The sequence below is a fragment of the Kogia breviceps genome, chromosome 4, assembly GCF_026419965.1.
Source record: "Kogia breviceps isolate mKogBre1 chromosome 4, mKogBre1 haplotype 1, whole genome shotgun sequence".
Classification (NCBI taxonomy): Eukaryota; Metazoa; Chordata; class Mammalia; order Artiodactyla; family Physeteridae; genus Kogia; species Kogia breviceps.
This window is the reverse complement of record NC_081313.1, coordinates 173,708,407-173,730,930: the sequence shown is the minus strand read 5'-3', so window position 1 is coordinate 173,730,930 and position 22,524 is coordinate 173,708,407. Positions and strand designations below refer to the sequence as shown.

The window sequence follows — 22,524 nt, the reverse complement described above, 5'->3', positions numbered from 1 at the left end:
AGGCTGGCCAAGGTTACGCAAGCAGAGCTGGGGAGGCGGCGGGTGGGGGGGGGGCGCAGAGGATTGGGGGGAGGTGGGTGGGACCGAGGGGACAGGCTGGCCTGTCCTCACCACCCCATCCGGCGCCTGCCTGCCCTCCGCAGGGTGGGGAAAGGGTGGGCCAGCTCCCCTGAGCCCCTAGGAGAACGGGATGGGGTGGGGGGGGAGGGTGGCCAGTGCCAAGAGATGGGGGGCGGTGGTGGCCACAGCAGAACGTCCAGGAGGTGACCGCCTGCTTTCCATTAGGGAGCCCTGGTCAGCAGTTCCAGCGAGACGGCAGACCTGGGGTTGGCTATGGTAAGTTGGGGCCGGGGAGGGTCTGAGGGTGGGGCCTGCCTGCCCGCCCCCATCCATATGGGGATGCTCCTGTCGCCATGGTGACCCGGTGCCCAGGCTGGGGACACCCTGAGCCGTCCCTCAACTCCCAGTGGCTGAGCCTGCTGCTGCCGTGCCTGCTGCTGCCCGGGCCCCCACCCGCCCTCGGCATGGAGGACGCCTCATTCCCCCACCCGGGGGAGAGCTCGCAGCCCCCACCCCGGGCCTGCCCCCCACGCTGCTCGTGCCCCCGGGCTGACACAGTGGACTGTGCCGGCCTGGACCTTCGGGTGTTCCCGGACAACATCACCAGGGCAGCTCAACACCTCTCCCTGCAGGTGGGGCCTGGGGTGGGGGGGGGGGGGGCAGGGTAGCTCCCAGGGGAAGCGGGGAGCCTGGGGAGTGGTTGGGTTGAGAGTGATGGGGTGTGGGGTCCACGTGCAGGGGTGAGGCATTGGGCCTGAGGGTCTCGGCACTGATGCGAGTTGGCCTTGAGGAGGGTGAAGGCAGGGCTCTGTGTGTCCGGTGAGAGGAGGGTAGGGGCATAGATATTGGAAGTGGGAGGGGCTGAGGGTTTAGGGGTGTCGGGGAGGTCAACGTCTGGTGATTACGGGGTTGCTTGGGGTCAGCGTGGCGGGGCATTTGAGATCAACTGTAGGGGTGCATGGGGCGCTGGGGGGCCACTCTCTTTTTGGTTATAGGGTTGTTCCGAGGTAAGGAGGCATTTGGGATCAAGTAGAGGGTGGTGGGGTGTCAGAGCTCACCACTGCTTAGGCTGACGGGAAGCTGAGAAGCAGGTACCCCCAGGGTCACGGGCGTCAGGGTGTGAGCGCCCCCCTCCCTGCCCCACAGAACAACCAGCTCCAGGAGCTCCCCTACAACGAGCTGTCACGTCTTAGCGGCTTGCGGACCCTCAATCTCCACAACAACCTCATCTCCTCCGAGGGTGAGGGGGACAACGGGAGGCGGCCCCTCCCCACCGCGGCCCCCGCTGCTCTCTCCCTCCCCAGCTCGGTCTGCGGACTGGTCTGCGGCGATTCCCAGCACTGCCCTTCGCTGAGCAGGATGGAAACTCAGGGGATGGGGGGCGGGGGCTGTGGCTTTTGAGGACGTGGGGGGCGGGGCCTGGAGCAGCCCCTGCCAGTCCCTGGCTGGGTGGGAGCACAGACTCCGCCCTGCCCCCGCCCCCCACCAGCGGTCCCCTCACCGCCCACCTCACTCCCAGGCCTGCCTGACGAGGCCTTCGAGTCCCTCACGCAGCTGCAGCACATCTACGTGGCCCACAACAAGGTGAGCTCCACACACACACACACACACACACACACACACACACACACAGGGGGGTAGCCGGGCTGGGGTCACGTAGCACAGAGTGTAGATGGGACGGCGGGGGTGGGGTGCAGGAGGGGGGCCACCAGGACCAGTGCAGCTCTGCTCCCGCAGCTCTCTGTGGCCCCCCAGTTTCTGCCCCGCTCCCTCCGTGTCGCGGATCTGGCTGCTAACGAAGTGACGGAGATCTTTCCGCTCACCTTTGGGGAGAAGCCGGCGCTCAGGTAGCCCCTGGCCCAGCCCAGGCCCCAAGGGTCTCAGATATGCCTGGGGTCACTCTCCACCCTGGGGGGGTCTGGTGGGGAGACAGGGCCCTCGATGCTCCGTTTGGAGAACTCAAGACTGAAGCAGACAGCACGCACGCTCACACACACACGCTCACACACACACACACACACACACACACACACACACACACACACACACACTCTCACACTGAAGGTGGCCCTGAGCTGGGGTGCGGGGCGGTGGGGAGGCCAGGGCGGGGCTGGTGGCCGGAGCCTGGCTCCCCTCAGGTCCGTGTACCTCCACAACAACCAGCTGAGCAATGCGGGCCTGCCCCCCGACGCCTTCCACGGCTCCCAGGCAGTCGTCACCCTCAGTCTCTCCGGCAACCGGCTCAGCTATGTGCCGCCCAGCCTGCCCTCCTCGCTGGAGCAGCTCCACCTGCAGGTGCCCCTCCTTCACCTCACCATCCCCGTGTCCCCACCTCCCTGGGCTCCCTGCACCCCTCTCCTGGGGGACCCCGCCACCTCCCTGTTATCCCAGTCGTCAGAAATGTCTTTGAGTCTCTTCCACTGGCACTGGTTGCTCACAAGCTCTCTGTGGGCAGCCTGGCTCAAGCGAGCTCCTCGTCCCTTACTCAAGAGCCCTCTGTGGCTCCCCACTGCCCTCTGTCCCGGACCCTCAGTCTCCTGATCTCCCCCCTTCCCAGAACAACCTCATCTGCAAGGTGCCCCGAGGAGCCCTGAGTCGCCAGACCCGCCTCCGTGAGCTCTACCTTCAGCACAACCAGCTGACGGACAGCGGCCTGGATGCCACCACGTTCAGGTGGGGCCCGGGGACGGGGGGGTGGGGGGGTGCGGCCTTGTGCCGGCAGTAGGGGCTGAGGATTCAGCATCTGGGGGGCCCAGGCCTCCATCCCCCACCCCTGTATGACTCCTAACTCAAGGCCTCACTTGGTGAGCGCCTATGATGGGCCAGGCTCGGCCAAGCACCTGGCAGTACGTTGTCTCCAACCACCTCGTGCCTCGGTCCTACCACCCAACGACCCGGCTGCCACGTGAACGTCTCAGAGTCCTGGTCACCCCTACATCTAACCCTCAGGCTGGAATCTGCCCTGATCACCCCCAGGTTTACCTCCTACCCAGATCTCTCAACTTATCACCCCCAAGTTGGAAACGTCTCTCAGGACCAGTCCTCAACACCCCCCACCAAGATCCACCCGGCCCCCCACTCTGGGTGCCCAGCCCGACGCCGACCCTCTCTCTCCTGCCAGCAAGCTGCACTGCCTCGAGTACCTGGACCTGTCCCACAACCAGCTGGCCGCGGTGCCCGCCGGCCTGCCGCACACCCTGGCCGTGCTGCACCTGGGCCGCAACCTCATCCGCCGGGTGGAGGCTGCCCGGCTGCGCGGCCTGCGAGGGCTGCGCTACCTGCTGCTGCAGCACAACCAGCTGGGGGCGGCAGGGCTGCCGGCCGGGGCACTGCGGCCGCTGCGGGGCCTGCACACGCTGCACCTCTACGGCAACGGGCTGGACCGCGTGCCCCGGGCGCTGCCCCGCCGCCTGCGGGCCCTGGTGCTGCCCCACAACCGCGTGACCACGCTGGGTGCCCACGATCTGGCCGCCACGCCCAGCCTGGCTGAGCTCAACCTGGCCTATAACCGCCTGGCCAGCGCCTGCGTGCACCGCCGGGCCTTCCACCGGCTGCGGGCCCTGCGCAGCCTCGATCTGGCCGGCAACCAGCTGACCCTGCTGCCCTCTGGCCTGCCCGCCAGCCTGCACACCCTGCGGCTGCAGCGAAACCAGCTGCGGGCCCTCGAGCCTGAGCCGCTGGCCGGCCTGGACCAGCTTCAGGAGCTCTGCCTGGCGCATAACCGGCTGCGTGTGGGTGACATCGGGCCTGGCACCTGGCATGAGCTGCAGGCCCTCCAGGTCAGGGGTCGGCTGCTTGGCCACACTGAATGCCCGCAGGTGTCCCCACGGCCCCTCCCACTCCCTGGCCTGCCTGCCCAGCAACTCCCCTGCGAGGCCCTGAGATGCCAGAAAGAGCGCTCCCACGCTGCAGGCCAGCCCTGGGGTGGATAAGACAGATCCAGCCTCCAGGCCTTTGCCTGCGCTGCCCCTGCCACCTGGTCCTCCACGACCACCCCGCCCCCTCCCCAGCCTCCAGCTCCTTCTGAGCGCTGTTGATGCCACAGAACTCAGGGCATCTGTGGGTGCCAGGTGCTACTCTAGGTCCTGGAGATGCCACTGGGCACAGAAGGACACAGCTCCTGGCCCCTGGCACAAACGTCCTAGTTAGGGAGAAAGCAGTCAGCAACAGTCATAAGCAAACAATTGTTAGAAAGGCACCAGGAGGTAAAGCAAGTACCATCTTTGTGAGGGATTAACTGAATCAACGGTTCCCACAGCAGGCAGGGATCCTGCCTGTCTGGGCCCCCGCCACCTAGAACAGGGCCTGCCCCAGAGGGGACTCAGTTTACCTCTGTTGAGGGCAGGATTTGGCAGCCACAAGGTAGCTGAGGGAGGAGGCGGAAGGACCGGGCTGGGAGGAGAGCGGTTTGGGGCTTGGCTAAATGGGTGGCCCAGGGCCTGGGGCCGCCACGGCGCCATCTCTGCCCGCCTGCCCAGGTGCTGGACCTCAGCCACAACGAGCTGTCCTTCGTGCCCCCCGACCTGCCTGAGGCCCTTGAGGAGCTGCACCTGCAGGGCAACCGCATCAGCCACGTGGGCCCCGAAGCCTTCCTCAGCACGCCCCGCCTACGTGCCCTCTTCCTCAGGTGCCCTGAGGGTGGCAGGGCCAGGTGGCTCCAGGTGGACGAGGGAGGGCTGTGGGGGATGTGAGCAGGCCCCGGGGGGGGGGGGCAGTCTCCCCTCAAAAACGCCCTCACGCCCACCTCTCGGTCCAGGGCCAACAGGCTTCACATGACCAGCATAGCGCCCGAGGCCTTCCTGGGCCTCCCGCACCTTCGCATGGTGGACACAACGGGTAACCCTGAGCCAGTCCTGGTCCAGCTGCCACCCACAGCCCCACGTCGGCCCCGGGCAGAGGGCCCCTGAGCCTGGAGGGGCCCAGCTGAGCAGCCCAGACACCTGGGGCTCTGCTGGGCTGTGGACTAAGGAGACAGCACCCAACCTGGGGCCTTGAGCTGGTTCTCCCAGGCCTGGAGAGCTGGGCCTGCCTAACCCATGCTGGCCAGGATGCCGGGACAGGGGTGCCACCTCGACACACAGGGAGCCCAGGGAGAGACTGAACCGTGCAGCTCGCACACTGTGTGTGCAGGCAACCCCAACGCTGCTGGACACTCCCCCACTGCCCGTGCAGATGGACACAGCCACAATAAAGGCTGGCCCGGGACCTCCCTCGCCGTCCAGTGGTTAAGACTCCGCGCTTCCACTGCAGGGGGCGCAGATTCGATCCCTGGATGGGGAACTAAGTGCAGCCAACAACAACAACAAAAAGCCTAGCCCTTTCAAGTGTTCACCACCGACCAGGAGCCCTTCAGCTTGTGGGAGGGGCTCTCATCTTCCCTGCATCCAGCAGAGGAAGCTGAAGCTCTGGGATGCTAAGTGGGTCAGGCAATTTGGCCCAGGTCCTGTGGCCGGTGAGCGGCAGGGCTGGCTGTCAAGGCCCTGAGACACACACACGGGTCACCAAGCACCGCCACGTATGACCTGACCACACGTGTAAACCCAGATACGCCCAAGGCCACCAGCTGAAGAGACACTCGCAGATGCCCTCAGGTGGGCCGCAGACGCTCATGACACGGGCACAGGCCTTCACACACGCCCTCGCAGCAAGCGTGCGCGTAGCACACATCCTTCACGGCGCACCCCCTGCCAGCCTGCTCCTCTGGCAGGCACCTCTCCATCAGCCCCCAGGGGAGCTGTGAAGGAGACCCAGTCCAGGCACTGAGGGTAGGAGCGAGAAACAAAGGCAGGACAGAGGGAGCCAGGTATGGCCCTGGCTGTTTATTCCATGTGTCAGCCCTGGGGGCCCAGCTGGGCTCTGGCTGGCCTCAGTGGCTTCTTTGGGGTGTGGGTGGGCATCAGGGTTAAGGCTGGGGAGGGGCTGGAACTAAAGTGCTTGCAGGGGCCCTTGAGGTTTGGTCCTAGCCGCCCTCCCACCTCGGAGGCAGGCAAGGGGCCGCACACCCCTGGGCTGTGCAAACGGACTCTCTGGGGCCCACCTGGCCAGGCCTAGGTGAGGGGCACACACAGGCTGGCGGATACCGCCCCCAACCTCCCCTGCCAGGGAGGCTCCAGTCGGGCCAGGTGGGCCCAGCCGGGGGAATGTGTCCATCCAGAGCCGATTGTCCACTGATTGTCTGCTTGTCTGGTCTGAGGCTGTGGCCGTGTTGGCTCCTCCCAGCGCCGGGGCCTTGGGCCCGCTCCCGGCTCTCCAGGGGCCGCCCGCCCCTTCGGCCCCTCACCTGCGGAGCCGCTGCAGCTGAGGGGAGAGGCCGCCGGGGTCAGGGTGGGGGACATGGCCACAGCCGCCCACCCCGTCCCCAATACCCAAGCCTCTCACCTCACTCTCGACCAGGTTCCGTCTATACAGTGCCTCCTTGGCAGCCTCCTGGGGGGGCCAAGAGGTGGTCAGTGGGCAGCCCCTGGCAGCCCTGGCCCCCCAGCCCCCTGATGCCCGCCCGCCCGGCCCGCCTGCGGCTCACCCTGCTGCCATCATTGCCCAGGCGCCGGGCGGCCTCTGTGTAGAACTGCAGTTGCCGCTCCAGCTGGGCCATGTACTCTGAGGGAGGGAGGGGGTCACGATGGGGCCCCCTGCCTCGCCCCTCCCCCACATACTCAGCCCTGAGATCCTACCGCGCCGGATGCCGGGGCCCCCCTGCTCCAGCTGTGCCCTCTGCCACTGGCTGCGCTGTATGATGTCCTGGTACTGCTGGGCCACCTCGGGGGGCACCGGCCGCCGTGCCTGCCTGAAGGCCAGGATCTGGGGGCGGGGGTGCAGAGGGAGTTGTGAGGGCCCTGCCCGCGTCTGCAGACCCCCAATCCTGCCCCACTGAGCCTTGCAGGATGGGTACCCACCTTCCGCTCCAGACGCTCTTGGTCGAAGGCCAGCACGCTGAGACTATGCAGGGGCCGGGCTGACCTACGGGGTTGGGGAGTGGTGAGGGGCTGCAGGGATCTCCCATCCCCGGCCCCATTAATTCAACAGACACACTGGGCACTGGGGAACAGCGGCAGACAAGCCAGGCCCACCCCTGTGTTGCCGAGTCCACAGCCTAATAGGGACAGTGGTTGTACACCCAGGCAACTGTGACGCCAGGTGTCAGGGAGGGCTTCCTGGAGGAGGTGAGAGCCAGGTTGGGACTCAAAGGAGTCAGAGTTGGGCAGAGGAGCAAGGAGATACTGTGGGGATAGGGGTGCTCAGGACATTGTAACACAGAGAAGCCCAGAGGTCAGTGAAAACTAAGTGTATCCATGAACCAACAGGAGGAAGTGGGGAGAGAGAAGGCTGGAGATATTGACGGAGATCACAAAAGGTCTTAGTAGATCAAGCTGAGGAGTTTAAACTACATGCTCCAGGAGAGGGGAAGCCAGGAAAAGTCTTGAAGCAGGGGGGAGACATGCTCCAATCTGTGCCTGATGGGAAGTTGTCCAGGACAGGCTGAGATCAGAAGAAGGGGGTTCTCTCCAGCACAGCCAGGCCCAGCCACCTACCTGTTCCCTGGCTCCCTCATAGCAGCAGGCATGGGAGGGGCTTTCCCTTTGGGCCCAGCAACCTGCTTCAGAGGACAGAACCAGTCTTGTGAGCCCCGGCCGCCTTGAACCAAGCTTCCCTCCTTCCCTGGGGCTGCTGATGGGCGGGGCGCTCACTGTGGGCACAGCTGCTGGCACGGGGTCGATGACCAGCCACCTCTCAGTTGTCGTCTCCAACTGCTGGGCCGTCAGTGGCTCCCGGATCCGAACCATCACCTCCAGCCTACCCCCTGTGGGCCTGCGACCATCCAGGACCTGGGTTGGGGTGAGGGGAGCCTGTTAGGAAGCAGGCAGCGGCTGGAGGCTCAGGGAGACCAAAGCAATTTCCAAAATACGAGTCCATGGGTACAGCTGACACACCAGCTGCTCATAATGGAGCAGGGTGCTGAGGGTATTTAAGGCCGGGTAGCAGGGAGGTCTGGGACTCCCGGGGAGGGGCTGGGTCAGCAGAGGGGACCCTTGGGGGCTCGGGGCAGGCAGCACCTGGGCGGTGTTCATGAGCGGCACGGCCATGCCGGAGCGTTCAGACGAATGTCCACCGCTCACCTCAAGGACCTCCCGGACCTCGCATGCTGTCTCCAAGGCGTCCAGCTTCAGCTGGGCTGTGCCCAGGACCCGGTCGGTCTTGAACAGCCCCCTGTGTGTGTGAGAGGGGACAGGATGGTTGGCCCAGGGAAGCTCCCCCTCCTCCAGAACCCACGCAGCACCTGCGGCCCCAGCTTACCCCTTGTGGACCACTTCGAACTTGATGCCTTTGGTCTGGATGGCCCTTCGGAAGGCACGGTGGCTGCGGTTGATGCAGAGTTTGAACTGCTCCTTGAACTCTGCCCAGGGAAGGAGGGAGGGGTCAGGCTACGGTCTCATGGGCTTTCTGAGGAGGGCTGCCTCCCGCCCAAGGCTCACCAGGGGAGTCTGTGTTCTTGATCACACTGGTCTTGTCTTTCTGAGCTTCTTCCTATGACCAGACAGGAAGCGAAAAAGCTCAGGGGCTGAGGCCTGCCCTTGAACCCCTGCCAGACTCACTCCTGGGCCTGATGGGGCTTGAGCCCATCCCTCAGCTCCCCACATACCACATTGGGATAGGGGAAGTCGAACCGAACAAAGACATCCAGGTCACCGGGGGACAGCCCTGTGGGCAAACGAGGGTCAGAGCTGGGCAGAGGGGTGGACCCCACGGCCCCACCCCTGCCTGACGCCCCCTCACCTGGGGGTGTGGGCAAGTTGATGCCCTTCACAATGAACAGGAGCATGTCGTTGCTGCTGAGGTCAGGGAAGATCCTTCCAGGAGGGCGGGCAAGAGACAGAGGCACCTCAGTGCCACTGCCTGCCCGCCTTCTCTGCCTTCCCCCCTTCTCTCAGGGGTGTCTCAGCTCCTAGGCTTGAGTTTTAGGATCAGACAGACTAGAATTCTCTATCTAGGTTCACCACTGGCTACCTTTTGAGTCCTTTCTCCACTCTGCACATATTTATCTGGGACTTACTCAGCACCAGCCAGTGTCCCTAGCTGCTGTGGGACCTTCTCTTTGACAGTATTTCTTGAGCATCTACTATATGCCAGCCAGTGTCTTCACTGCTGGGGATACAGAAGTAAACGAGGCAGACGCCATGCCTTTGCTCATGGAGCCGGGGCTAGCTGAGTGGACAGATGACCCATGAATATATAAATAAGCAAACAAAACAACAACTCTGCAGACAATTAAAACAGGGGAGAGAGTGGAGTGTGCTCAGGAGGGGCTGCTTTAGACAGAGTGATCAGGGAGGGCCTCTCAGGGGAGGTAACATCACAGGTGACTCTGAATGTCAAAAAGAGGCCGCTACATGGTAACCTGCATGAGAGAGTCTGAGCAAAGAGCTGGTGCAAAGGCCCTGAGTGGGAACACGGCTGGTGTGTCTGATTGACCAAAAAGAGGCCTACGTGGCAGGAGGTGAGTGAAGTGGGGACAGTGGGAGGAGATGAAGCGATAGGGAGCCAGGCTATGCAGATGTAGGGGAGCCAGGGTAAGGGGTGTGGGTTATCCTAGATGGTGATCTTAGGTTATCCCAGTGGCTGCACCTAATCTCATCTATAAGTGAGAAAAAATAATCCCAACTCCCTGGGGCGTAAGAAGACTTAACAGGGGCAGGACCAAGATCACCATCCCACGGGCTTGTCCAGGCCTTTGGGACCAGGCCCATGTCTGCAGTCACTAGATCATCCCCATTTCCAAACGTGTCACTGCCAACACCCTATTGCTGTCCTTCACTCGTGCGTCACGCCTGCCTCAGGACCCCTGCACGCACTGTGCTCCCAACCAGCTCCCCAAACTCGACTCCGGAGGCAAGTCCTCTGCTGGCTTCCGGGGAGCACAAACCCCTCTCCAAAGGGCTGGGGGCGGGGGAGTGTCTCAGGTGCCTTACTTGATGACGCTGAAGGTTCTCTGCTCAAAGCGAGCAGTGGGTGTGGGGAGACCCCGGGCAAAGGCCTGCTTCAGAGTCTCCATGCTCCGCTTACAATCCTCCGCCAGCTTCTCAAATCTGCCGGCAAGAGGGCCGTGCTCAGGTCCCGGATCCCAGGGGCAGGCTGGGGGTGCAGATGTCTGGTGGGGCTGGGGACGGGGTCTCTTACTTGCTGGTTTCAGCGATGTTGCCCAGGTGGGTGAACTGGTTAGAGTGGTTCAGGCACATCTGGGGGAGCAGAAGAAAGTGAGGGGAGGGTTGGGGGCCCAAAGCCCTTGTAGTGACTTGGGCAGGGAATCCCCCTTCACCTCGTGCTGCTGCCTTATGAGCTTGGTGAGTTCACCGTAGCGCCGGACAGACTCCTGAGACAGACCTGGGCCGGGCCGTTGGACCAGGGCGAAGTCGTCCTTGTTGACAGGGGCGGGTGGCACCTGGGGAGGACGAGGCTCATGAGGTAGGGTCTGCTGGCCAGTAAGGAGCAGGCCCACCCAGGGCTCTGCCGAAACGTCACCCCTCCTTAAAGAGGCCTTCCCTGACTATGGCTTCATCCCCTGTCCCTGTTCTTCCTTCTTTCCCAAGGAGAAAAGTAATGCTCAAAGAGAAGTGGATGGTCCTGCCCCAAATGGCAGAATCTGTTATCCATTTTCCCCCCAAGTCTGATCCCCACCCCCTCCTCCCTAGTAATGGAGTCCTGCCTGGGCACACAGCAAGAGACTACATGTCCCAGTCTCCGTTACTGCTAGGCGTGGCCATGTGACTCAGTTCTGGCCAATGGGAGGCAAGCAGAAGTGATGGCAACTCCGTGTAACTTCTCATAGCCTGGATGCAGACAAGGCATCAAACAACTTTGACCATGTGGACAAGACATAGGGTGGGGCAGAGCAACAAGATAAAAGAACCTGGGCCCTGAAGGGCTCTGTCTTTTGGAGACCAGAATGCCCTGAATGTTACATGCAAGAAACATAAATGTCTGTCTTGTTTCAGCCACTGTCTTGGGGAGGCCTATTTGTTTCAGCAGCTTAACCTGGACACTGACTAATACACTCCAAGTCACATGGCTGCTAAGTGGCATGAGCCTGAAGGGTGAGTGCTTGGGAAGGTCCAGCAGGCCTAGAGGGTTCACCTTGGCAATGTCCACGGGCAGCCCATTGCGTGAGGCCTCCAGCATGGGCTCCAGCCCCTTGGCCTGGCGCAGGTGCATCTTGGCGCCCTCCACGTCATTCTTCTGCTTGGCTCGCAGCGCTGCCTGCAGGAGCTGCTTCCTGCGGCCCTCCAGGAAGGCCAGCTGCTGCTGGGCTGTGGGCACAGGGGCGTCTGCAGGTGCTGCCCAACCCATGGCCAGGCAATAGGCAGCCCAGGTGGGGCAGGTGTACCTACCTCTGGTGGATGTGCCTTTGGGGGCTGCTTTGGCTGCTGGGGCAGATCCTGACTGGGGTGCCTTTGAAGGTGGGGCTTTGGGCTGGGCTGTGGGGGCTGCAGGGCTGTTGAGCTGCCGAGGGATAGAGAGGAAGTCAGAGCTTTCCCAGCACCTGTGATGAGTCCACTCCCCAAAGGGTCAGGGCCCGACACTGACAACACTGACCGTCTTAGTTTCTGTTTCCTCAGCACTGAACACAACATATGATCTTGTTCACACTGAATCTTTGCAACAGCCCTGGGAGGTAGGGACTATTACTGTGCTCAGTTTACAGAGGAGGAGCCGAGAGTCAGAGAGCAAAACGACTTGCCCATGGCCACACAGCCAGAAGGCGGCAGGGCCGGATGTGTAGCCGGTTCTTTCTGACTCAAGGCCAGGACTGCTGGGGCTTGGCTCTGCTGCCACCCCCTTGCCTCACCCCAAGGCCCCGGCCCCTCACACCTTCTTAGGCTCCTCATCCTCTTCGTCCTCTGGGCCTTCATCCTGGTTGGCCAGCTTCACGGCAGTCTCTAGGACCCCCACCAGGCTCTGTTGGGTGGGCTCGGTGGCCTCCAGGCCCTGGATCGGGGGAAAGCCTGGGCGGCCAGTTGGGACCCAATCAGGAGGGAGAGGCCAACACCATAATGGCGGAGACTCAGGCTCCTCCCCCGATAAGGAGCCTCAGGCCATTGAATCTACTTTGCATGTAAGAAAGGAGATGCTGCCGGTTGGGTGGAGATTGCCAGGCCATTGCAACCTCTCTCTTGCCCTTCCTCTTGCCTGACCCCGGCTGGGCCTTGACCAGACTCCAACAAGCAAGCACCGTGTGAGGTAGTGTGCTGGGCATAAGAGGTAGTCTTGGGCCCGGAGGGACTCCCACGGGACCAAGGTGCAGACACATAATTGCTCTCATGGGGGGGACACACAGGCAGCTCTGAGATCCCAGAGGACACCTCCTACCCACTGTGGGGCTGATGGGAGGCTGAGCAGGTATCTGTAAAACTGAGAGCTGATGACTAGGAAGGAGTTGAGTCAAACAAAGAAGAAATGGAGGGAGCAGGCAGTGGTGGGCTGGTGAACAGGCTCTCCAAATAAAACCTGCTGATTTTTAGTGTTTGCCAATTGCCGTGGTATAAACTCTCCCACTGTGACCGATTTTAAGCTACCAATTGTCTAACAAGCTTGCAGAATTTCTGAATGTGCAAGCCATCGGCTCCCCTGAGACTGCAGAGTCGGAAGGAGTAGCACCTGCAAAGGCTCAGAGGTGGGAGGGGTAGGGGCCGGGGGCGGGGCCTACCTGGGGGCACAGGCAGCTCGGCCACACCCACGGCTCGGCCAGCCTTGTGGGCTCGGATGGCATCTTGGTATTGCTGCAGGGAACGCAGGTGTTAGGGCTCCCTGGGCAAGGTTTCGAGGGGCTGCCAACTCGCCCACTTGGCCTCCACGCACCTTAACAATGCGCTCGTGCATGCGAGCCTTCCGCTGGTCCCCCTTGGTCTTCGCCTGAGCCGCGGCCACACAGTACCGCTCCATCCGCTGCTCCAGCGCCTCCAGGAGAGTCCTTGGGGGTGCAGGAACCTCTGGGCCAGACCAGGGGGTAGAGTTAAGAGTCTAGGGGCGGGGAGACTGTCTTGCTCTGGCTGACCCACCCCACAGGGTCCCAGAAGCCTACCTGGCATGGAGGGCACGACGGCAGGAGTTGGAGGCTGTGGTGGCAGTGATGGTGGGTCTGGGGGCAGCTGGTCTGGGGGCAGAGAGGTCCCGTCCAATGGGGCGCTTGCTTGTGGCCGCCCTTTCCCCCACCAGGCTGGCCTGGCCTGAGGGTGGGGTCCCTGGGCCTGACCAACAGGGGCGGTAGCATTAGAAAGAACTTCGTGGAGGCCTCCAGCAGTCCTGGAGGGTGGGCAGGGTGGGGTCCTCACCAGGTGGAGGGGGCAGGCGTGACAGGTCCACAGGCTCCCCCCGGCTCAGGGCCTCCAAGACAGCGTCAAAGCTCTGGGAAAAGGAAGATCAGGGGAAGAGGCTGCAGCTGAGGGCCAGGACCCTGAGGGGAGTCTCTATGCCCTGCCCACAACAGAGGACTCCCCGCTCTGTCCCTTCCTTTGCAGCAACTTGCTCAAGCCTCTTCAGACACACATGCCCATTTCACAGAGAGGGTAAACTGAGCCTTCAAGAGGTGCAGCAAACTACAGCTACGCAGTGACCAGGATTCAAATCTGTCTGACTCCAGAGCCCCCGTTGTTTGCCATCACGCAACGTCAGGAGCATCCTGTCCTCTCCCTCCGACCCTGTCCGTCAGGCTGGGCACACCTTGGCCACGCGGAAGTGTCTTGCGGCAGTGGCGGTATCTCCCTGCTGCTTGGCGCGGAGGGCGGCCAGCTTGTACTCGCGCTGGCGGCTCTGCAACTGGGCCAGGGGGCCAGGGCTGCAGGGACCTGGGAGGGGGAACAGCATGCAAACCATTTCTACTTAATTCTCACAACGAAGACTGTTCTTAGGCCCACCTTATAAATTTGAGAATTAAGGCTCAGAGAGGGGATACTGCCTCCCCAAGGTCACACAGCCTGAAGATGGCATGGTGGGGACTCAAACACATGATTGTCAGTCTCTGGAGCCACTGCTGCTTTGCCCCCAAGAGAATTCTGGGAAACTTTATGTTTTCCATATTTACACATTTTTAAGTTGACATCGAAAACTTTTCATTTTAAGTTGAAAAAGTAGCAAGGGTTGCCATTCCCAGTGTCTCCAAGTATTGACATTCGATAAAGAAAACCATCACACCACTCTTTTAAATCAAATGTATCCTAACTACTATGGTGGTTTGAAACTCACCAATATTCCCTTTTTATTTCTTCAAATCGTGGTAAAATACACACAACATAAAATTTACCATCTTAACCTTTTTTAAGTGTACAGTGCAGTGGCATTAAGTACATTTACAGTGTTGGGCAACATTCACCACCGTCCATCTCCAGAACTCTTTCATCTTCCCCAACTGAAACTCTGTCCCCAGAAACACTACCTCCCTATCCCCTCTCCTGGAGCCCCTGGCACCCACCATTCTACTTTCTGTCTCTACGAATTTGACTCCTTTAGGGACCTCCTATGAGTGGAATCATACAGTATTTGTCGCTCTGTGACTGGCTTATTTCACTCAGCGTAATGTCCTCAAGGTTCATCCATGTTGTAGCATGTGTCAGAACTTCCTTCCTTTTTAAGGGTGAACACTATTCCATTGCATGAATGGACCACATTTGTTTACCTATTTACAAGCATACCTGTGAGATATTTCGGGTTTGGTTCCGGACCACCGCAATAAAGCAGATACCGTAATAAAGTGAGTCACTCAATTTTTTTGGTGTCCCAGTGCATATAAAAGTTACTACACTATACCGTAGTCTATTAAGTGTGCAATAGAATTATGTCTAAAAACCCAACATTCACACTTTAGTATGAAAATATTTTATTGTTAAAAAATGCTAACTGCTGGGCTTCCCTGGTGGCGCAGTGGTTGAGAGTCCGCCTGCCAATGCAGGGGACACGGGTTCGTGCCCCGGTCCGGGAAGATCCCACATGCCGCGGAGCGGCTGGGCCCGTGAGCCGTGGCCGCTGAGCCTGCGCGTCCGGAGCCTGTGCTCCGCAACGGGAGAGGCCACAACAGTGAGAGGCCCGCGTACCACAAAAACAAAAACAAAAACAAAAAAACCAAACCAAAACAAAACAAAATGCTAACTACTAACAGAGCCTTTAGCAAATTGTAGCACTAACACCAAAGATCACTGATCACAGATCCCCATAACAAATATAATAATAATGAAAAAGTTTGAAATACTGTGAGAATTGCCAAAATGTGACAGAGAGACACAAAGTGAGTAAATGCTGTTGGAAAAATGGCGCCAATAGACTAGCTCAAAGCGCGGTTGCCACCAACCTTCAGTTTGTAAAAAACCGCAATATCTGTGAATCACAATAAAGCAAAAACTGGAAAAAACGAGGTGTGCCTGTATCCGTCAATAGACACTGTGTTTCTTCTACCTTTTGGCTATTGTGGGTAATACTGCTAAGAACACAAGTGTACAAATACCTTTCCATGTCCCTGCTTTTAATTCTTTTGACTATATACCAACATTTACTATTTTTGTTTTCTGGCTCGGTAAAAATTTTTAATTTCTTATATAAAAAATAGCAAAGTTAAAACTGACTGGGGAAAAATATACAGAAAAAGGTAAAAATTGTTTTTTTGCTATTTTATTAGTTTCCTGTTGCTGCTGTAACAAATTACTGCAAAGTCAGTGGGCTGAAACAACGCAAACCAACATTTACTATTTAAATATATGTCAGGGTTCACATTTAGCACTCGGGAATTTCAGATCTTCCCTTATTTACATCCACGTCTCCCGCAGAACTGTATCCTAACATGATATATGTGGGTACGTGAAAGGCTTTTTTTGACAACGCCATTGTACATTTAAATTGTACATTTTAATGTACAATTTAAATGCACAATCTATGCACTGTATCAGCAAAGTTGGGAAACAGGATTACATGGCTTATTAAAAAGTATGTTAGTTTCAAACAATATGCTCAGTGTTTAGGGGAAGTATCCCTAAATTGAAAGCAATAGGTACAATTGTCAGTATATTTAAAAAAATATAATACATACACCACCCAGTGCCCAGAAACCCTAGAAACACCTGAAAAACAGCATGCATTGTTACAGACTGACAACTGGACCCACTGCTTTAGTTTTGGAGGACTTGTCTGAAGAGGTGTCTAAAACACCTTAACTTTTTTTTTAGATTGAGGTATAATTAATTTACTACGTTGTGTTAGTTTTAGATGCACAGCAAACTGATTCAGTTATTTATATATTTATATATTTATTTATTCTTTTTCAGATTCTTTTCCATTATAGGTTATTACAAGATACTGAGTACAGTTCCCTGTGCTATACAGTAGGTCTTTGTTGTTTACCTATTTTCTATTTTATATATAGTAGTGTGTATCTGTTAATCCCAAACTCCTAATTTATCTACCCCTCTCCCCAACACCTTGACATCTGATTGGCTTTGTTTACTGCCATCGCAAGTCTCTGTGCTAAAGAATTTTTCTTCCAGGATAGAATTACTGTTACAATTATTATCAGCACGAAATTAAGCAAAGCATAAATATACTGAGCTTTTTTGACAAATAATTTTTATATACTAGAGAGCAAAATTTTATTGGCAAGGCAGCTCTTGCTGACACGGCGGTGGCTGGGTCCACCTCCTAACATTTATCTCCTGTTTCCTTGTTTATTCTTTTCCTACTTTCCTTTTTTGTTTTTAATATGTAGAGAAACCTGCTTCTCATCAACGAATAGAAGGAAAGAGACAGTCTTATTATTGTGATGTCCCGTGATTCTCAGAGCCCCTGCCCAGCTACATACCAAAAACTCCATTATGAAAAATTGTTGATGATTTCAGCTGAGAATCTCAGGTGATGATTTCTGATACTCGTCCTTGAACTTCACCAAAAACAAAAGCTTAGAAACCAGCCTAGCTGCGGAAGGATTTAGAGACCAGGGGTTCACTTTATGAACCCCAGGCCAGTGTTTCAAGTATCTCTTTGGTTCTCACCAGGGCAGTGTTTGCCCCTGGGGCAGGTCCCCTTGTTCCTTTCCTAAAGAGGGAGAAGGGAGGTTGGGGGAAAGAAACTTCTTGGGAGGTGCGTCCTCCAGCAGGTGAGTTTTATAGGAAAGACAGACAAGCTGAGGGCTTGGGAATTATTCACTCAAAACCCTATGTGTGGGAATCAAAAAATCTACAAACAATAAATGCTGGAGAGGGTGTGGAGAAAAGGGAACCCTCCTACACTGCTGGTGGGAATGTAAATTGGTACAGCCACTATGGAGAACAATATGGAGATTCCTTAAAAAACTAAAAATTGAGCTGCCATATGATCCAGCAAGCCTACTCCTGGGCATACATCCGGAGAAAACCACAATTTGAAAGGATACATGCTACAGGGTGAAGTAAGTCAGGAAGACAAAAACAAATACCGTATGCTAACACATATGTACGGAATCTAAAAAAACGGTTCTGAAGAACCTAGGGGCAGGACAAGAATAAAGACACAGATGTAGAGAATGGGCTTGAGGACATTGCGGGGGGAAGGGTAAGCTGGGACGAAGTGAGAGAGTGGCATGGACATATATACACTATCAAATGTAAAACAGATAGCTAGTGGGAAGCAGCCGCATAGCACAGGGAGATCAGCTCGGTGCTCTGTGACCACCTAGAGGGGTGGGATAGGGAGGGTGGGAGGGAGACGCAAGAGGGAGGGGATATGGGGATGTATGTATACATATAGCTGATTCACTTTATTATACAGCAGAAACTAACAAAACATTGTAAAGCGGGCTACCCTGGTGGTGCAGTGGTTGAGAGTCCACCTGCCGATGCAGGGGACGCGGGTTCGTGCCCCGGTCTGGGAAGATCCCGCATGCCGCGGAGTGGCTGGGCCCATGGGCCATGGTCACTGGGCCTGCGCGTCCGGAGTCTGTGCTCCGCAGCGGGGGAGGCCGCAGCGGTGAGAGGCCCGTGTACCGCAAAAAAACAAAATGAAACAAAACAACAAAAAACATTGCAAAGCAATTATACTCCAATAAAGATATTTTTTTAAAAAAAGGATACATGCACCCCCAACATTCATTGCAGCACTATTTACCACAGCCAGGACATGGAAGCAACCTAAATGTCCATCAACAGAGGAATGGATAAAGAAGATGTGGTACAGGGACTTCCCTGGTGGCACAGTGCTTAAGAATCTGCCTGCCAATGCAAGGGACACGGGTTCGAGCCTTGGTGTGGGAGGATCCCACATGCCATGCACCACAACTACTGAGCCTGTGCTCTAGAGCCCACGAGCCACAACTACTGAGCCCACGTGCCACAACTACTGAAGCCCACGCGCCTAGAGCCCATGCTCCACAACATGAGAAGCTACGGCAATGAGAAGCACGTACACTGCAACAAAGAGTAGCTCCCGCTTGCCACAACTAGAGAAAGCCTGCTCGCAGCAACAAAGACCCAATGCAGCCAAAAATAAATTAGTTAATAAATTAATAAATAAATTTTAAAAAAGAAAAAAGAAGATGTGGTACATATATACAATGGAATATTACTCAGCCATAAAAAAGGATGAAATACTGCCATTTGCAGTGACATGGATGGATGTAGAGATTGTCATACTGAGTGAAGTAAGTCAGACAGAAAAGGACAAATATCATATGATATCAGTTATATGTGGAATCTAAGAAAAAGAGTACAGGGCTTCCCTGGTGGCTTAGTGGTTAAGAATCTGCCTGCCAATGCAGGGGACACGGGTTCAATTCCTGGCCTGGGAAGATCCCAGATGCCGCGGAGCAACTAAGCCCGTGAACCACAACTACTGAGCCTGTGTGCTGCAACTACTGAAGCCCACGCGCCTAGAGCCCGTGCTCTGCAACAAGAGAAGCCACCGCAATGAGAAACCCATGCACTGCAATGAAGAGTAGCCCCCACTCACCGCAACTAGAGAAAGCCCGCATGCAGCAATGAAGACCCAACGCAGCCAAAGATAAATTAATTAATTGAAAAAAAACAAGTACAAATGAACCTACTTATAAAACAGAAATTGAGTCACAGATGTAGAAAACAAACTTACGGTTACCAGGGGGTAAGGCGGAGGAGGGGGGGAGGGATAAATTGGGAGATTGGGATTGACATATACACACTACTATATATAAAATAGATAACCAATAAGAACCTCCTGTAAAGCACAGGGAACCCTACTCAATACTCTGTAATGACCTACATGGGAAAAGAATCTAAAAGAGAGTGGATATATTAACATGCATAACTGACTCACTTTGCTGTACAGCAGAAACTAACACAACATTGTAAATCAACTAGACTCCGATACAAAAATTTAAAAAAAAACCTAAAAGGTCTTGAGATTTTGAACATTGTCGATGTGAAAAAAAATAGAGGTCATGATTAAAATTACAGTGACTAAGAAAATAATGTTGCGTTTCAGTAAAAAACAAACACAAAAACACCCCCAAAACCCTATGTGTGGGAATGTTACTCTGTCATAGAAAGGAATGGAGTTCTGACACACACACTGCAACATTATGCTAAGTGAAGGAGGCCAGACACAGGAGGGCAAAGAGTGGATGGACAATTCCACTTACGTGAAATGTCTACAGAGGCAAACCCATAGGGACAGAAAGTAGAATGGAGGTTACTAGGGGCTGGGAGAGAGAGGATGGGGAGTTAGCATTTAATGGAGACAGAGCTGCCATTTGGGGTGAGGAAAAAGTTTGGGAAACGGAGGTGCTGACTGAGCAATATTGTGAATAAGCCAAATGCCTCTCAATTGCACACTGAAACATGGTTAAATAGCAAATGTGTTGTTAAATATATTTTACTGCCACCACACCCACACAACACCTCTCTGTGAGCTCATGTTCCCCCTGGAAGGTAGGCTCCGGGGAGGGAAGGGTGTTAAAAATATCTAACCATCAGTGCCGGGCCCGCAACCCTGAAGAGGGCCCTACCACTGCATAAATACCCGGCCCATCCCACGTCAGCCCAGCCCTGTCCTTGGCCTACCTGAGGGCAGCTGGGGCTTAGCGGAGACCAGGGACGAGGCTGGGGCAGTCGAAGGAGGACCCTCCACGATGACCCGGGGATCTGGGGCCGGTGGGTTCGTAGGGGCCGGCTCGGTGGGTGCTGGGGTGTGGCTGGGCGTAGCCACTGGGCCCTTCCCCACAGCCACAGGCGGCGGGATGTCCCCTTCATCGATGGCTTTCCCCTTCTGGACGGAGGCCAGCAGGTTTTCAAGTGTCTGGGAGAAGATGTGAATGTGGGTTTGGGAGGGGCCTGGAGCTGGGTGGTGAGGTCCCAGCACCCTCCCAGTCTGCCCGCTCACCTTAAGCCCCCGGTCGTAGCGCCGCATCTTGGCACCATCTCCGGCTTGCCTGGCGCTTTCGATCGCTGTCTGGTAGAGGGCCAGCCTCTCCTGCAAGGTGGCCTCCAACCCTGGGCTGGGGGTTGTGGCCTTTGGCTGCGGGAGGGGCCGAGGACACAGTCTGGGCGGTGACCCCACTCGGGCCCGCCCTGACATCTTCCTCGGTTGACTACCTACTGTACACCAGGCATGTTGCTACCCTAACCCCAAGGGGGCAGAAATCATCATCCCATTTCCCAGGGCAGAGAACTGGGGCTCAGTGGTATCCCGCCACCTGAGTGAGGTCCCATGGTTGAGAGGGGAAGAGGAAGGCCTTGAACCCGGGGCCGCGGGGACCAGTGTCTTCGGAGGTATACCTGGGCCACAGGTGGGTGGGGCTCCAAAACCTTCTGCTCCTCTCCCAGGACCTCATTGAGTTCCGCCTGCAGGGACACACAGCCAGGGGCCAGTCGTGAGGGCCTGCCAGACGGTGCAGCAATGGAAGGGAGGTCCCCTGCCCCATCCTGGGTGCTCACCAGCAGGTCATCATCTGCCTCCAGATCCTCCTCGTCCGTCCCCTCCTCCTCATCCTTGTCTGGGTCTCTCATGCACAAGCTGGCCATCTTCTCAATGGCCTCCATGGGCAGGGGACCTAGAGGCAGGGGGAGGCCCCAGCTGGACCGGGATCCTTCAAGAGTCCCCAGCCTCCCGTCCTGGTCACCCACGGCCCCCCCAAAACAGGGTAGCAGGTGGTGGGGCAGCATGTCCCCCTCCTGGCCCTTCATGGCACCCCACTGCCCTCGGGCCAGCCAGGCACGATCCCCCTCCCCGCCAGTCTCCCTGGTCTCATCTCTTCCTTATCCCGCCTGAGTTGGAACCCCAGATCGGCAACTTCCTCACTGTGGGACCTTGGCCAAGTCACTTCACCTCTCTGGGCCTTAGTCTTCACATCTGTTGGATGGGGACAACAACAGTCTCTCCCTCATAGGTAGCTTGTGCGGACTAAAGGTAACTGAAGCTCTTAGAACAGCATACTGTCAGCATTTTGTTGTTCATGTTACTCTCGTTATCCGCAGTATTCATGTGCTATAAAGCTGCGGCAAACATGGAATGAGCGAATAATGAAACATTGTCCCTGGAGGAAATACAGCATTAGGTTCCCGTGAGCCTCTGGGCACGTTTTTGTCAACCAGCCAATGCATAACCTTGTCTTGTGTGTGTTTCCATTTAAAGACACCTTATTTAATATATACTGTTGATTCACTAACATTGAGCTCGAGGCCAACAGCGCTGTAACTCATGCCCGAATGAAGCTTATATAGAAGGTACATCCCAGTCTTCTCATGCTTAGGAACAGGAGACAGCACTACGCTTGGGGGCCATGTGGACTCACAAAATCACCAACAAAAATGTGGCATTAAACAGACCAAAGGAAGGACACTTATTTATGCGCTGAGACAAGAAGGCGGAGTGTCGCCTCAGCTGGGAACGTGCACATCGGGTGACTCAAGTTTTTTGCAGCTCTGTGCACATCTGTGAATGACTGCAAAAGTACTACAAGCACTGATTTGGGGGTTACAAATACATTTAAGCTAGTAGGTGAAATCACCAATTCAGAATCCATGAATAACGAGTATCAACTGCATTAGCTAGAAAGTGTAAAGGTTCTGTCTGCCCCGAGCTCCAGCCCCACCTGACCACTGCAGAGTCCCCTGGCCCCTGCCATCTCCTCCAGGGCCTCTGCATGTGCTGTGACCCATCCCCCAGAAGCAGTCCCCCACTCTTCACCTGGCCCTCTCCACTGCAGGTGCCTCCTCCAGGAATCCCAGTCCAGCTCACAGGTCTCCCCCATTGCTCTGTGCCTTCCCATCCCAGCCCCGATCACGGAACAGTGGGTTGGAGGACGTGCTACGTCCTATGTGAAGTGCCTGATGAACACTAGAAGATTAACTCCTGTGATGTTCAGTGTGGTCATTATTCCCGTTTTACAAACAGGGAAACGGAGGCCCACACAGGTGCTGGAATTCAACAAGTCACACAGCCAGTAAGTTGCAAAGGTGGGATTCGAACCCTCATTCTGGGTCCAGAGTT

General features: G+C 56.6%; 2 protein-coding genes across 5 annotated transcripts in view; one reads left to right on the top strand and one right to left on the bottom strand.

The window, feature by feature from the left end:
- Nucleotides 1-413: 413 nt before the first annotated feature.
- On the top strand, nucleotides 414-5,265 carry PODNL1 (podocan like 1). Its single transcript, XM_059060499.2, has 9 exons — nucleotides 414-692; nucleotides 1,207-1,300; nucleotides 1,580-1,644; nucleotides 1,798-1,907; nucleotides 2,199-2,355; nucleotides 2,618-2,733; nucleotides 3,182-3,839; nucleotides 4,539-4,687; nucleotides 4,817-5,265. Exons 1-9 carry the CDS (start codon nucleotides 414-416, stop codon nucleotides 4,965-4,967), a joined length of 1,779 nt encoding a protein of 592 aa, XP_058916482.1. The 3' UTR covers nucleotides 4,968-5,265.
- Nucleotides 5,266-5,850: 585 nt separating this feature from the next.
- The window catches only part of CC2D1A (coiled-coil and C2 domain containing 1A), an 18,652-nt gene continuing 1,978 nt past the window's right edge, over nucleotides 5,851-22,524 (bottom strand). The window contains exons 3-30 of one of the 4 annotated variants that reach the window (XR_010840430.1): nucleotides 20,970-21,085; nucleotides 20,811-20,876; nucleotides 20,416-20,550; nucleotides 20,097-20,331; nucleotides 13,771-13,895; nucleotides 13,383-13,455; nucleotides 13,133-13,204; nucleotides 12,910-13,040; nucleotides 12,758-12,830; nucleotides 11,923-12,056; nucleotides 11,442-11,553; nucleotides 11,188-11,360; nucleotides 10,373-10,495; nucleotides 10,234-10,292; nucleotides 10,026-10,142; nucleotides 8,833-8,906; nucleotides 8,699-8,757; nucleotides 8,532-8,583; nucleotides 8,353-8,452; nucleotides 8,175-8,265; nucleotides 7,746-7,883; nucleotides 7,590-7,654; nucleotides 6,954-7,017; nucleotides 6,732-6,858; nucleotides 6,581-6,657; nucleotides 6,439-6,486; nucleotides 6,194-6,357; nucleotides 5,851-6,086 (exon numbers count right to left, since the gene is read on the bottom strand). Coding sequence is in view for 2 of the 4 variants with exons in the window: in XM_059060487.2 (XP_058916470.1) it covers nucleotides 6,337-6,357; nucleotides 6,439-6,486; nucleotides 6,581-6,657; nucleotides 6,732-6,858; nucleotides 6,954-7,017; nucleotides 7,590-7,654; nucleotides 7,746-7,883; nucleotides 8,175-8,265; nucleotides 8,353-8,452; nucleotides 8,532-8,583; nucleotides 8,699-8,757; nucleotides 8,833-8,906; nucleotides 10,026-10,142; nucleotides 10,234-10,292; nucleotides 10,373-10,495; nucleotides 11,188-11,360; nucleotides 11,442-11,553; nucleotides 11,923-12,056; nucleotides 12,758-12,830; nucleotides 12,910-13,040; nucleotides 13,133-13,204; nucleotides 13,383-13,455; nucleotides 13,771-13,895; nucleotides 20,097-20,331; nucleotides 20,416-20,550; nucleotides 20,811-20,876; nucleotides 20,970-21,085 (2,660 nt within the window). In the remaining 2 variants the exon portion in view is untranslated. Of the gene's footprint in view, nucleotides 6,358-6,438; nucleotides 6,487-6,580; nucleotides 6,658-6,731; nucleotides 6,859-6,953; nucleotides 7,018-7,589; nucleotides 7,655-7,745; nucleotides 7,884-8,174; nucleotides 8,266-8,352; nucleotides 8,453-8,531; nucleotides 8,584-8,698; nucleotides 8,758-8,832; nucleotides 8,907-10,025; nucleotides 10,143-10,233; nucleotides 10,293-10,372; nucleotides 10,496-11,187; nucleotides 11,361-11,441; nucleotides 11,554-11,922; nucleotides 12,057-12,757; nucleotides 12,831-12,909; nucleotides 13,041-13,132; nucleotides 13,205-13,382; nucleotides 13,456-13,770; nucleotides 13,896-20,096; nucleotides 20,332-20,415; nucleotides 20,551-20,810; nucleotides 20,877-20,969; nucleotides 21,086-22,524 lie in introns of all 4 variants that reach the window. The other 3 variants (XR_010840431.1, XM_059060487.2, XM_059060489.2) reach the window with 3 other exon arrangements.